General features: G+C 57.5%; 5 protein-coding genes across 5 annotated transcripts; 1 reads left to right on the top strand and 4 right to left on the bottom strand.

The window, feature by feature from the left end:
- Positions 1-643: 643 nt before the first annotated feature.
- On the bottom strand, positions 644-2,542 carry BKCO1_5900013 (uncharacterized protein; the record flags this gene model as incomplete). The annotated part of the gene is made up of 1 exon (XM_020277600.1): positions 644-2,542. One exon carries the CDS (start codon positions 2,540-2,542, stop codon positions 644-646), a length of 1,899 nt encoding a protein of 632 aa, XP_020126827.1.
- Positions 2,543-7,472: 4,930 nt separating this feature from the next.
- BKCO1_5900012 (decaprenyl-diphosphate synthase subunit 1) lies at positions 7,473-8,905 on the bottom strand (the record flags this gene model as incomplete). The annotated part of the gene is made up of 2 exons (XM_020277599.1): positions 7,473-7,634; positions 7,703-8,905. 2 exons carry the CDS (start codon positions 8,903-8,905, stop codon positions 7,473-7,475), a joined length of 1,365 nt encoding a protein of 454 aa, XP_020126826.1.
- A 270-nt stretch (positions 8,906-9,175) lies between these two features.
- Positions 9,176-10,054, top strand: BKCO1_5900011 (vacuolar h+-atpase assembly protein; the record flags this gene model as incomplete). Its single annotated transcript, XM_020277598.1, has 2 exons — positions 9,176-9,454; positions 9,509-10,054. 2 exons carry the CDS (start codon positions 9,176-9,178, stop codon positions 10,052-10,054), a joined length of 825 nt encoding a protein of 274 aa, XP_020126829.1.
- A 364-nt stretch (positions 10,055-10,418) lies between these two features.
- BKCO1_5900010 (uncharacterized protein) lies at positions 10,419-11,117 on the bottom strand (the record flags this gene model as incomplete). The annotated part of the gene is made up of 1 exon (XM_020277597.1): positions 10,419-11,117. One exon carries the CDS (start codon positions 11,115-11,117, stop codon positions 10,419-10,421), a length of 699 nt encoding a protein of 232 aa, XP_020126828.1.
- Positions 11,118-11,623: 506 nt separating this feature from the next.
- BKCO1_590009 (moz sas family protein) lies at positions 11,624-13,028 on the bottom strand (the record flags this gene model as incomplete). The annotated part of the gene is made up of 4 exons (XM_020277670.1): positions 11,624-11,979; positions 12,086-12,374; positions 12,437-12,532; positions 12,606-13,028. 4 exons carry the CDS (start codon positions 13,026-13,028, stop codon positions 11,624-11,626), a joined length of 1,164 nt encoding a protein of 387 aa, XP_020126806.1.
- Positions 13,029-13,456: the final 428 nt, after the last annotated feature.

Here is a 13,456-nt window from a genome sequence, read left to right as displayed (position 1 = left end):
TGAATCCGTGAAATTTTTTTTTCATTGATAGACGCTTGACTCCTTGTAAGATCTTACTACAAGAAAACTCATCATGCGTTCGTTTGGACGATTAGGAACGCATCAGACGCATCCTTATGGCCCGCCTTCGTTTGTCGTGAACATGATATATCGTTAAAGCAATCACCTACAAGGAAATGAAAGAACGTTTGGGAAAACCGAGCCAGCAGGGAGATGAGAATGGAGAGAGCCGTATCCAGCGGAGACGAGTGGCCCGAGATGTGCGCCGGGGATATGCAATTCCTGTGATGCGCGGAACAACTTATGCTGCTGCTATCAGAAACGCAAGAATGCTCCGCCAAGAACGCAAAAAGGAAAGAATCGAAAATAGACTAAAATGAATTAGAGAAATGAAGAATCTTGAGAAAGGTCGTTGTCGCTTTCGTCGTCATCAAAGATCTAAGGAAACTCGGATCGCCACCTTGCGCCCACAGCGTCCTCACTGTGCATACAAAGGACATCCGCAAGGTCACACCTCTACGAAAATGATGCAGCTCGTAGCAGCTGATAGCCATCGCCGTACGCCGGGAGTCGTGTGCCGCAATCGCTATGCAAAGTCAACGCTCTTTATGCAGTCCAACGCCAGTCATGTAAAGTAGTCAAACTAGCCGCCTAAGCCGCCAATACGCTCCTCGAAACTTGCAGATTCCTCAAATAGGCGCGGCGACGTCATCCGGGGGAATGTGTTGCTGACGCTGCTGGTGGAAGGCCGCCCACAAAATGGAGATCCCAAGCGTCTCGCCGGATCTGCCGAAGGCTGTGGGGCCAGTTCCGGCTGATCTTCCTGTTCGACCGCCATCGGCGATCCACTTGATTGGTCAAACGACGATGGAGGCGTGAACAGTGCGGATAGGTGCCTCGCACCACGGTTCATATCGCCCAAGCTGAAGCCGCGGGCCCGCACACGGCGGTTACTTATTTCAGCTGGAGCACCAAACAGCTCTTGCAAGATGTTCTGTCCCACGTGTGAGTTCTCGGCGTTTTGCAGGTCTTCCAGGTACTGCTGGGCTCTGCGTTTGAATGATCGGGTAATAGGAATTGGAGCATGTAGTTCGACAGGAGAGTCAAGCCTTGGCTGAGGCTGAGAAACGGGCCTGATGGTTTGTGTATCGTAGTGCTGCTTCTGGGGAATGGCAGCAAACGGAGAGGCAAGAGAGGAGCTGGACGAATGTCCAGACACGGGGGTTCCAAGGCCGAGGCCGTATTGGAGCGACTGGCTCTTTTGGTGGGCATTAGAGCGAGCATTCTGCTGACCAAGCCACTCATCGTCCGGGTTTTGTTGAAGTTCGTCAGCTGCCAATGCATGGAGAGGGTTACCCATCTGCATCATGGAAGAGGTACTCGCGGTCAAGGAAACGTTCATGTCGCGGGTGGAGAAAGAATCGGACGCATTGTTCCGATCTGCGGGCTGGGCGGGTTCAAAGTGCGAGGTCATTGGGGCAGTTCCCGAGCTTGGTTGGGAGCGTGGAGAAGAAGATGGGAATGGTGAGGGTGTCCGGGTTTTCAGCAGACGCTGATAGTGGGCGGCTAGCATGGGTTGACGCTTGCTAAGCTTACGGAGTCTTCCACGCGCAGCTGCTTCTGAACGGGGCCATTTGATACCAGGTTTCGGAATATCGTGGGTTGTAGGTGTGTTGCTACCACTGCGTCCATTCCTCGCGAATGGGGTAGGTTGATTCTTTGCAGCCAGACCACCCCTCCAAGTCTTCTTGGCTTGCCGTGCAACCTTTGTGCAAATCCCCAGAGGAGGAACGGTTCCAGGCAGCATCTTGAATGGGGTGACTGTGGGGTCTTGTAGGCACATCATGTAGGTCAGCCAAAGATGGTCATCCATTGCTTTGGTCCAAACTGTGTCCTTGCGAGTCCTCATACGCTTTGCGGGTCGCTCGGTGTTGTACGCCTGCAGAGGCGAGGAAAGGGGATATTGGCTGGGCTTGGGCTCCGGAAAGACAAATGGGTCTGAGTTGTCACTCTCGGGACTTGTGCAGCTGCCGCCGTATGAATCCATGCTGCCACGGGAGGAGACAGAGGAATCGGAAATGCCAGAGCATGCAGACGACGGGCGGCTGATGCTCTCAGCTTGGCTTTCAATGTCCGCATCGCGGAACTGGCCAGTGCTGATTCGCTCCATCCCAATCTGGGCCACTGGGGTCTTGGGTGGGGAGAACAGACGGTATGAGTTGGGAGTTGGAGCAAGATAACCTCGATCAGGTTCAGAAGGTGTGTCTGAGAAAGATGGGTAAGGCGCGTCGAAGCCAGGCTCAGGAGCTTCAATTGTCGGGATGGGCAAGTCTCTCGACGCGTTCGAGAAGTTGGTAGGTGCGTACGTTGGCAAAGCACGCCTGCGACGTCTGACGCGGAAGTTCTGGCGAGGAAGCTGAGGTGGCTCTGTTGGTTCCTCGGCGCACTCAGGTTCCGGTGTCCGCGGTTGTTCGCCGTCCGTGTAGTGGAAGGTGAAGTTCTTCGGCAGCGTGACTGAGAGATGAGGCCGTACGGGAGGCATTTTGATCGGAATCGAGTTTCGGAGATTGTGTCTATCCCTTGATTGTCGTCCACAAAACAGGAAGAGCACGTGTGGTATCTGTTATCGGTCTCCTTGCAGGCTGAATTCCAACGGCACGGTGTCGGCCAATCAAGCCCAGAAAGCTTGGAGACTCTTGTTGTTTTCTAGCGAAGCCGATGGGGATGCCTCTGTGCTCGCGCGAGGATCAGACTGAGCTATCGTCTAGCAGGCGCAATGTTTTGATATGTTGTTTTGGTGACCAGCGTCGTCCTAAGCTGTCGCGAATACGGGGCGCACGTGTCTCTCGACCAGGCTGGGCGTCACGAGTCGTGCCTGGTGGAAAGATCAACGCGGAAAGGCGGTGGAGCGAGCGTGGTGGTAATGAATGTGGATGCGACAGCAGCGCGCGCAGTGTCGCTGGAGCAAATGGATTTATTCCGCCGAAGAAAAAGTGGAGATACGGTCTAGGAGATCGTGAATAGGCGTGTGCGATAGAAGGACACCGGGCGGCCGAGCGGTGGCTGGGAGAAGGAGCGTCGTGGTGGGAGGCGCAAATGGGCGGGCGGGTGGCTGCGCAGCGATGAGCAGGCGAGTTGTTGCTACTGGCGAAGGTCGCGGAGTAGGCGCTTGTCACGGCGAAGTGCGCATGGCCGGGGGAGAGTGGTGGACGGCGGGCTGGGGGGGCAGGTCGAGCGAAGTAGCGACAAAGCGGAGAGGTGGTGAGGCGGGCGAGGGTTGATGCGACGGGCAAGATGTGGAAGCGGCGATGCGCCTGGCGGGCAGCCCGTGTGCACCCGTCGGCGCTAGCATCACAATAGCGCCACCCTGGCTCACGGGCACGGCTTACAGGAAGGCTTCACACCGATTCCAACACCGCCAGCAGACCCTGAAAACTAGGCAGCGCAATCCCAGCCGACGCCCGCACCGACCCATCCGCCGCCGACGTAGCAACAGCCGTCGCAGCACGCAGCAGCACGCAGCAGCATGGCAGCAACAGCGTAGCAGCAGCCGCCAGGCGCAGGAACCGAAAACGGCGGTCTGTCTGCGCGGCACCCGACGAAGGACGACGGCCACGCCATGCGCGCCTATCAAGAGCCCTCGCGGCGCTGGGTGTCCTGCCAGACGCCCTTGGCGGCGATTGGCTGCCCGCGCACCGCGACACAGCGCGGAGGCCTCCACCCACCCCGGCCGCGGTGACAAGCCCAGCCCGACACAGTTAGCCTTCTGACGCGCGACGGACGCGTCGACGCGTTTTGGTGGGTCATTCGGCCTCAACGGACGGGCTCCTCTCCAATGCCCCGTGTTGCGTCGCGACGGCTGCGAAGGGGCGGTGCTCAGGCTGGTTGTCTCTTGCGCCGCCGTTGGGCACTATGCAAGGCCTTGCGTTGTAGTGTTTCGCCCGCCCAGCCTCGCGCGCCGTCAAAGCGCGCGACAGGGCCGCCGATCAGGCGGACATGGAGCGCACGCCGTCCAGACCGGAGATCCTCGACGGGAGGCACGGACACTTACGAAGCTGGCCGCTGGCATCTGCAGACTCGAGCGCCGCCCAATCGCTCCGCTTCCATCGCCCGCGCCGTTGGCACAGCATCGTGCCATGCATACATACGTGGTCGCCGCTTCGGTCGTGGTCGTGCAGCTATCACTCTGCTTCCTGCTTCCTGCTTCCTGCACTGCATCCGATCACGTCCCAGAGCTCGCCAGCTTCCCCTCATGCGGCGTCCGACAGGGCCCTACGTGGTGATCCACGTTGGCCGTTGTTAGCATATCATGGCGAGGAGCGGAGCTGCGGTGTCTCAGCTGCCCCCGCTCCTGCAGTGGCATGCATCGAGATCTCTGCCGTCACAATCCGTAGCGATCAATCTTCGGTGGCGTTCGGTGAAGGCTTGGTACGATAAAAATAAGAAGCGGCTGATGTCGAGCTGTCACGACGCCTCCTGGCCAGCCGTCCCCCTCGAGTAAATTCCCCTCGGCTTCTCCTCGCTTCTGCAACTGCAGACAATGGTCCTATCCATCTTCCCCATCGCCTTTTTCTTGGTCATCCGTCGCTTTCTGGTCCTAGAATCATGCAACGCATGGTACGATAGTTGTGCACTCAGTTCATTGCCGCCTGAAGCGCCGAGTCGGGGTCGTCAGCGCGCAGGAACCACATCTGCTTCCCATGCGATAGCCTTGCTGTCCACGCGGGAACTTGTTGGGCCCATGCAGCCCTGTCAGGCGGCGGCGTTTCTTCTGCGCAAAGGCTCGATCCGAGCCATATCCGTACAGACGCCGTCTTCTTCAGGAGGAGGAATGAGGCAGCGCGGCAGGGCGGACGGGAAGGCTGCGCATGTGCTCATCAGACTAGGATCTCGATGACGCCGGCCGGATGATCATTGAAACTCACCCGATGCTTTTCTAGCCGCAGTCCACGATACGGCACGTGAGCAGCGGCTGTGAGGGACACTAAGTTGAACGTTGACGTACGGCGTCGTAACGACCAAACGACCATCCCAGTACATGGCGATTTTACATTTTCCTATGTGGATCGAACATGAGGTTTCTTTTCGCCCAGCCATCCTTCCTGCTTCATGGCATATGGTCCATTGGCGAAGGTACGCCTTGTGACCTATGTCTAAAGAATGCGGAATGAGCGCGCCGCAGCAATTTGTCGCATCGACAACGAAGCTTTCGCGCTGTCATGGAAAGATATACGCTAACAATTGCTTGGCTCCAGACTAGCTGGAGGACTGCACCATAACCTGTGGTTGGTCTATCCTTTCACCGTGGTTCGTTCGCCGTTGCTAACCATTCCACGCAATCGTCGATTTATCTCGGGTAGCGTCCACGTTGCGTGCCACCAAATATTTGGCGTTTGTTTTGTCGACGATCCAGAATTCCCCGAGCAGCTGGGTGGTCGTGTGCCCGAGAATACGGGAGGCCGCCAGGCCAATGACGAGACGACGGCCCCTCAGCTGAGCTTGCATGGCAACAACGCTGCCTGGACTCTGGTGAGCCGCGTTTGCACCTGCGAAGCTGACGAAGCCGAGATTCAAACGAGAGCCACGCGTTTGTCAGGATGTGCGGTTCCGATTAAGAGAGTACGGATACGCCAGCGACACACTTTCCTCCAACCGATAACAACCCTCCCATAGTGAAGGCAAAACCCTCCTCTTGTTTACTCCAGCCCGGGAACGCAAGCGTCCCCGGAAATAGGCCAGGGCGTGTCAGCCATTGAGACGAATCGTGCTCAGCCTCCTGCTGACCGACCGGTGATCGGCTCCCAAATGTCTCGCATTTTCACGTGCCTCTTTCTTCTCTCCGTTCCTGTTCTCGCCGGCGACGCAACACAGCAGCCGCCCGAGACCCGCATGAAGTAGGTACCGTACGATCCCACCTCTCGCTCACTCCCCCCGGCACAAATCTCCCGAACGTCGCACGGATTCTGGCCTCTTGTTGCTGGTTGTTATTGTTATTGTTCAACCTTGCACCACCCAAACTGCGGGGCAACCACGCTACGAACAGCCGCCTGCAGCCGTTACCAATCGCCTGCATGGCCGGAACTTCTTGTGACTAGCCGCAGCGGAACGAGGTCGACATTGCATGGCTGCATGGCGTTCGCTTTTTTGCTTTTCTCTTGCAGGTTCATGCACGCAATGGGCCGGCAGTTCCTGCCACCTTATTTTTTTTTCCTCTTGTTTACATTCGTTGCTTTTTCTCCCCTCCCCAGCCCCTCGGCCCTGGATTGGTGGAGAGACAAGGTCTCAGTCTTATTGAACGTGCGGTGTACCGCAAGTCATTTCCGGCCTGCAGATTGCGTGGTGCGGTGTGGCGCTTCGTCATGGAGCTTTGTGCGTGACGGTAACAGCAGGCTTCTCCTTCCTCTTGGTGAAACATGTACCGTGTCGTTATGTTTTACTGTTTGCGATCAAATTTGGCTCCATGGCGATGGAAGGCCCAAACTATCTCAATGGCAGACAAATCAATTCGGACCAAAAGTAACATCTGGCTTGAAACAGTGAAGTCCACAAGAGAACGCCCCTGTAGGGAAACTACCTACAGGCTTTCCCGCCCCTGGAATACACTAGGTTGCCTACTGTGAACATTTTCTTTGTCTTGCGGGTAGCAAGAAAAGCAGTTGGCAGATCACGCAAGCCCCCAGCTCAAAGCCTGCTTCCTGTTATTAGCTCAGTTGATGGAGGCAGCATACGCTGCTGAACTCACTTCTCCTTGGACAAGCCCACATTTGGCAAAAGGTGCTTCGGCCCCTCTCTGGGACGAGAGGCAGGTAAAACAAGGTGTGCAACTCACCGCCAGTCCGCTCCTCCCCCTTCTCCTTTCCTTGGGCTGTCCAGTGTCTGATAGCGCCAGGCTACAACTCCTGCCTTCCGCAATAGAGCCAACATCCTGTGTTGGAGACCAACCGAGTTGTGATTGCAGAGTCATTGTATCATCATAAAGCAACAAGGTTCACGATCGGTGCCTTGCATTTGCGGAACATGCATTCACGCTACAGGCAGCACAGGAGGGGGGAAGAAAGTCAAGTAACATCAAGAAACCGGGAAACTTTCCCGCTGTGGATTCCTGTCGGGTAAGCTAGAAGAAGAGAGAAGAGAGGAACATGTACACGTAGAGACAAGACGGGAGAACCCAGACAGCGTACCAGAAGATGACATACTAAGGGAGGTGAAAGTGAAGTGGTATAACATAGCATACCAGCGCCTGTCTCGTTTTGTCTCTCTACCAGCCCAGCGCCCCCCGAGTCCGCATCCAGCCCAGAGAAGAGATATGGAAAAGGAAGAAAAAGGAGGATGCACAGACCTGACTGTCAGCAGAAAATGACTCAAAGACTCATACTTTCGCCGCTCTATGATGGATCGTATGGCACAAATAAGGAAGACGGAACGGAAAATCTGGCTTCGACAATAACAATAACGTGCAGAGTACTTTTTCTTTACTTCCTCCGCTTCATGACCTTGGTGCACATCTCGACGAGACCTTCCTTGGCTTCGCTAGCGGGGAAGCCACTGATGGCCTGGATCGCGTTATCAACGTACTGCTGGGCCAACGCGCGGGTCTGCTCCAGGCCGCTGCTGCGCGCCACGAGTTCTCTCGCCTACCAAGTCAATTAGCTTCCATCCAGCGCCGCGCAAAAAAAAGAACCACTTCCTACGGGGAACTCACCTTCTGGACATCTCCAGCCCGCGAAAACTTCCTGCCCACCAGAGCACCCAGCTCCGCATTGCTCTTCCACGCGAAAAGCAACGGCGCGGTCGCCAACCCCAGCTCCAAGTCCGCCCCGGCAGGCTTGCCCAACTCCTCGGCAGAGATGGTGTAATCCAGCATGTCGTCGACGAGCTGGAACGCCATGCCGAGGTTCTTGCCGTACTGGTACGCGGCCTCGACGACGTCGGGCGCGCCGCCGCCGAGGATGGCGGCGGCGCGGCAGCTCTTGCTGATGAGGCTGGCGCTCTTGAGGTACGTCTTCTGCAGGTAGTACGTGACCGTGTCCTCGGTGAAGGCGGGGTCCTTCTCGTCGCGCGCCGTGTTCTTCAGCTGCATGAACTCGCCCTCGATCAGGTTGGCGATGACCGTGGCCAGCAGCTCCGTCACCTCCGGGTCGCGCAGCCGCGCCAGCGCCACCGACGCCCGCCCCAGCAAAAAGTCGCCCGCCAGCACCGTCATCTTGTTGCCGAACTCGACGTTGGCCGACGCCGCGCCCCGCCGCGCCTCCGAGTGGTCGATGACGTCGTCGTGCAGCAGCGACGCCGTGTGGATGAGCTCCGTGATCTCCGCTAACCGGCGCTGCGAGGGCAGGATGTCCGAGTCGTCCGGGCGGTATGTGTTGTCGATGGAGTTTTGCGAGGTGATGGGCGTGTTCTCGGGGGCGGCGGGGTTCTCGTCGACGAGGATGTTGGGCGGGGCAATGGAGCGGTCTACATTATGGGCGGTGGGGCGGTCGTTGCTGGGGATTAATGCGGTTGCGCGCGACATGAGCAGCACGAGCATGGGCCGAACGTATTTACCCTCGGACTGGGTGTAGTATTTGGCCACGGTATCAAGGGTAGGATGTCCCGAGCCGAGCAATTGGCGTATGTTCTTGGTAAGAAACTTCATCTCTTTGGCAACAGACCGCAATGGGTCCACAGAGATGGGCGCTGATGGGTCCGGAGCTGAGTTCTTGAAAATCTGCTGAGCGGCAACGGCAGCGGCGGCCCAGCTGGAGCTCTCTCGCCGCCGTGAGGGGTGGTAGAAGATGGACATTGCGGAGGCTGATTGTATGGCGGGAGGAGAGCGTAGGCATCTGGAGCAACGCGATGTCCGCGGGCGATGAGCGGCAACGACGCTCTGGGCAAGCGCCGGGCTACGTGCTGCGCGGGCGGCCATTGTGGGTGGTGGCGCAGGGCTGTAGAGGCGAATTGAGCAGGATCCGGGGTTGCGCTGGACCGGGAGGGGTTGGGTGCGGTCGCAGACGTAAAGTGTTGCGGGCAGCAAGCAAAACGGTTGCACGCGAGGGTCGGACGGCGCGGGTCGGGAAAATCGAGCAGGGATCTTGCGCCAAGGCCGAGCTTGAGCTCTGAGCTCTGATGAGCTCCCGACCGCGCCCGCAGAGCCGCAGGCAATCACTGCTCCACCTCCACATCACCAACCGCCGCAATGGTCCTCCTCACAATGACTCCGTCCATCGTGGCGGCAGTCAAACGATATGAAGCTCTTGCCGGTCCCGAGCAGACGCAGACACTGCAGCTCGACGGAGAGCCGCAGCTCAGCGACCCGGCGTCCGGCAATCCCATCTCGCACGCACAGCTGATAGCCATATCCGACGCTCTGAACGATGGCGACAGTGAAAGACCAGCTACAGCACCTTCTGGCCTCAACCACCTCCTTCGCGGCTCCAGAATATATGTGCCACCGCCCCCGCCAAGGCCCGAGCCCGTAAGCACCCGAGCTACCAACGTGCCCCACTACGCTGACAGCTTGTCTCCGCAGAGCAATGAATACAAACAGCTGATGGCTCGCCTCCGCAAGGAGGAGGAAGCTCGTGCCTACGAACGCATGCTGAACCCACCCCAGCCCACAGAGACGTTCGGCCAGCGCTTTCCGGCATCGAACGCCGCTCATCTCTTCGCCGTACCTCCAACGGATGGCTTTGCTAGTAATGATGAAGACGACGAAGTTACATATGCCGATATCAACAGGCAACTGGCCCTCATCATCAACGTGCTAGTATCTATCATCGCCTGCAGTTGCGCTTTATGGATGGTTGCAAGATACTGGAGTACTCCAGCCCGCCTGGCGCTGAGCATGACAGGAAGCACGGTCGTGGCGGTTGCAGAGGTTGCTGTCTACATGGGATACCTCAGGAAGATAAAAGAAGCCAAGATTGAAGAGAAGAAAAAGCCAGAAATCAAGGAGGTTGCCGAAACATGGGTGATTGAGGGCGGTGGCGAGAAGAAGAGCGTTGCTATACAGAAGACCGCGGTGGCTAGTGATGAAGCGGACACTGTACGGCGCCGGAAAGGAAATCAGAAATAAACCCAGAAAAGTAGAGCCGAGGAAAAGTAAGATATGAAATAAACACTGTAATTCTGCCAGTCCTTCCGCACACTGCACTTCTTCAGAAGCTCATTGACCTCATGGAATTCAGTGTCCTTGAAAGGGCTTCGGCAGCCATCTTCCCATCCCCCACAGCAGATATCTCGCTTGCACCTTCGTGGCATGCTTCGGCCCACAGTCCCCTCAATTTATCGAGCTTCCTTCCCCGTCTAAGATTCTCAGCACCAGCTTCAACCGCAAACAAGCCTCCCTCTCCATCACTCGCCTATGAGCCGCCGCGAACGAGTCTCAAGCCTGACCCAGCTGGGTCTTCAATGGATTCAAGCCATCCCCTCCCAACGCCTCAATTGCCAGACTTACGCCATCGAAAGCCAAAGTGGGACATTCCACTCTGCCTCTTAGGGCTCATTGTCGATCTGGACATTCGAGCGCTTCTCTCCTTCTCGCCGTCGCGGACACCGTGGACAGGTAGCGCAGCACCACTCGGCACAGAGCGCTTCAGATATACATTCGGCGGGAGGCGCACGCCACCACTCCTCGGCGTGATCGGCGTGATCGGGCACACAGCCGCAGGAGCAGCACAACCGGAGCTCTCAGAATCGGGGGATAAAGCAGCAGGGGTAGGAGTGAGAGCGTGAGGAGGAGAAGGAGGAAGAGCGCGAGGACCGCTACCAGCAGCAGAAGCACCAGCACCAGCACCAGCACCAGCAGCCTCCACAACACCACCACCACCATCAAGCACTCCACCCGCCCCCTCACCTCTGCCACTCAACGATGCCGACGACGACGACGACGACGACGCCGAAGCAACGACAGACCCAGCACTCGCCCCGCCCGCCACCTTCTGCAGCACCAGCAGCCAAAACGCCTGGAACAAGCCCGTCAGGGCGGCCCAGGCGAGCTGGACGAACAGCTGCTCGAGGCGGTCGAAGAGGTGCTTGAGGAGGCGCTTGACGAACATCTTGGACGCCTGGTCGGAGATGGATTGTGGGAGGAGGCCGCCGGAGAGGCGGGCGAGGAGGGTGGCGAGGGAGTCGGGCATGCTGGGGGGGAGGGGGGGAGGGCGTTTTGTTGAGTGATGTGTGGTTTGTTTTTGGGTGTGCTGTGGGCAGTCTGTGAGAGTGTTGTGGGTAGATGTGTTGTGGTTGAGCGGCTTGAGGGTATTTGTGGGTGTGGAAAGTGATAGTAGGTTGAAGCAAGGTTTGGGATATTTCTGGAGACAGGTTCCACGGATGTTGTTTGCAGAGCAGTTTGGAAGGTCATGATAGGCGAAAGAAGTAGTCAAGGGGCGAAGAAAAAAGAGCGTTAAGGAGGCGTCTGTCTGCTGCCATGTGGCTCCACAAAATCACCACGCTGCGTAACAAGTTTCTTCAAAGATTGACGGTTATATACATCACCATCATATTAGTGCACGAGGCTATGTCTACCCTCGCATGCAGTGCTCGACGTACCTTCTATGGCCGGGGTATATTCTCAAAAACAGACTCCCACTCCAAATAAGCCCCTCTAAAAGTAGTTGCAAGGAAACATAAGGCAAGCTTCCCTTCTCTAATCACCTCCAATATCCTCCCTCCTATCTCGCGTCGTCCACTCCACCCTTAACGCGTTGGCATCAACAGGCGGCATCAGGCCGACACCATTCTCAAGCGCCCATCTCCGCACCTTGGCCTTGTTAAGGACAGGAAGCTCATCAGGAGCGGAACTGGACTTCTTGTTGGTGTTCGGTCGATGCTCCAGTACCTTCATCTCCTTTAGCGTGGCAACGATATCCTCGAGCTGGATATATGTCGCGTCGCTGATATCACGCAGCGTGACGGTGCGCTTCACCGGAACGGACAAGATGTACCGTGCGGTTGTAGCAGACCAGTACGCCGTATACCCACGTCGACCGAGCTCCGATAGGGCTGCCAGAGGTGTTAGAATCTTAGCGACTTTTGGCACAACTCAGAAAACTCTAGGAATTGGACGGAAAGGAGGGCGTGCAAAAGGGACATGTAGTAGATCACTCACGCTTTTCCGGACCGCCTATGCGTCCTTCTCGCCGGCTTAATTCGTAGCTCACGCCCATCAACATCTGACCAAGACCTTGCCTCTGCCACGGCGGGAAGACCAGAATGCAGGCCAGGTTGTTGTTGTCCCAGCTCATCTTCTCCTTGCTGAAGAAGCCGATGACCTGGCGCGAGCCAGTTGCCGGATTGGTGTTGACGAGCAAATAGTATAGAAAGGTCGTGACATCGTAAAAGACGGATTTGGTATCGAGAAAGAGTTTTCCGAACAGGGACAGATTCTGCGAATAAAGCTGGGCGCGCAGTGTCAGCAGTATGTCCGCCTTGTCCCTGGCACCCAGCCACACACACGCACCTTGTGCTCCTCGCCGTCGACCTCGTGTATCGAGTAGCAGTCCTTGGCGTAGATTCTGGTGCCCGGCGGCGGCGCGTCCTTGAGACTGCACACTTTCTGCTTACGCGCATCAGCCTCACAGCCCGCGGTATGCACGCATGTATGTATTGAAGGGGGCGGGACGACGGACCGTGTGGCCGAGGAAGGGGATCAGCTCCTTGGAGTACTTGAAGCACCACTGGCACACGTACAGCCGCTCGACGCGGCGGCCGACCAGCTCCTCCGGGTAGAACGACGGGTACCAGGGCTTGACGAGCAGGTCGCCCAGCACGACGTTCAGCACGTTGGGCTCCATGGCGGCGGGTCGCTGCTGCTGCGCTTGGGGCTGCGGCTGAGGCTGCGGCTGCGGCTGCGGTTGTCGCTGGTCCGGCTTCGACGATTGAGGCTGTGGCGCGGAAGGGGCGGCGGCCATGGTCGGCGTGGGCACCGTCATGGTCGTGGCGGCGGCTGCTGCGGTGGTGTCGAGCTGTTGGGCGGCGGAGGAGGCAGTCGCGGCGGCGGAAGGCGCACCATTGGGGCTCGCGCCCAGGCGGGAGGCGGTTTCGGGGCCCATGGGAGGCGGTGGTTGGACGTGAGGCCCGTCGTTCGCTATCACATCGTGTTTGGCTGGGGCCTGGCGTTTCTTTGCTGTGAGGTTGCGCACGTCGCGCCGCGGAGCCGCCAAGTGCGGCGGACGCGTGCGCTGGCTGCCGCCCGGGCGGGGTTCCCAAGTTCCCAACCTGCACCTCTTCTTCACCTTTGTCAACCTCAACTCCGCACTTCATCCTTTTCGCAATTCAACTTTGATTCAAAGCCTAGCTGGGTCGACCAATTCAACTATCGTGATCAAACTTTTATCTTGAAAAAGCAAAGGGCATCATGTCCAAATTCCACTCGCAAGCATACTGCAATTAACCAACCGCAGCCATTAGAAATCAAGGAAATGCTGCTAACTCCTGGATCGTGGGCTCTTCTTTTCGACTCAGAGAAGGATATTGGGAA

Source organism: Diplodia corticola (genome assembly GCF_001883845.1).
Source record: "Diplodia corticola strain CBS 112549 chromosome Unknown scaffold59, whole genome shotgun sequence".
NCBI classification, from domain to species: domain Eukaryota; kingdom Fungi; phylum Ascomycota; class Dothideomycetes; order Botryosphaeriales; family Botryosphaeriaceae; genus Diplodia; species Diplodia corticola.
This window is presented reverse-complemented; position numbering and strand designations above follow the sequence as displayed.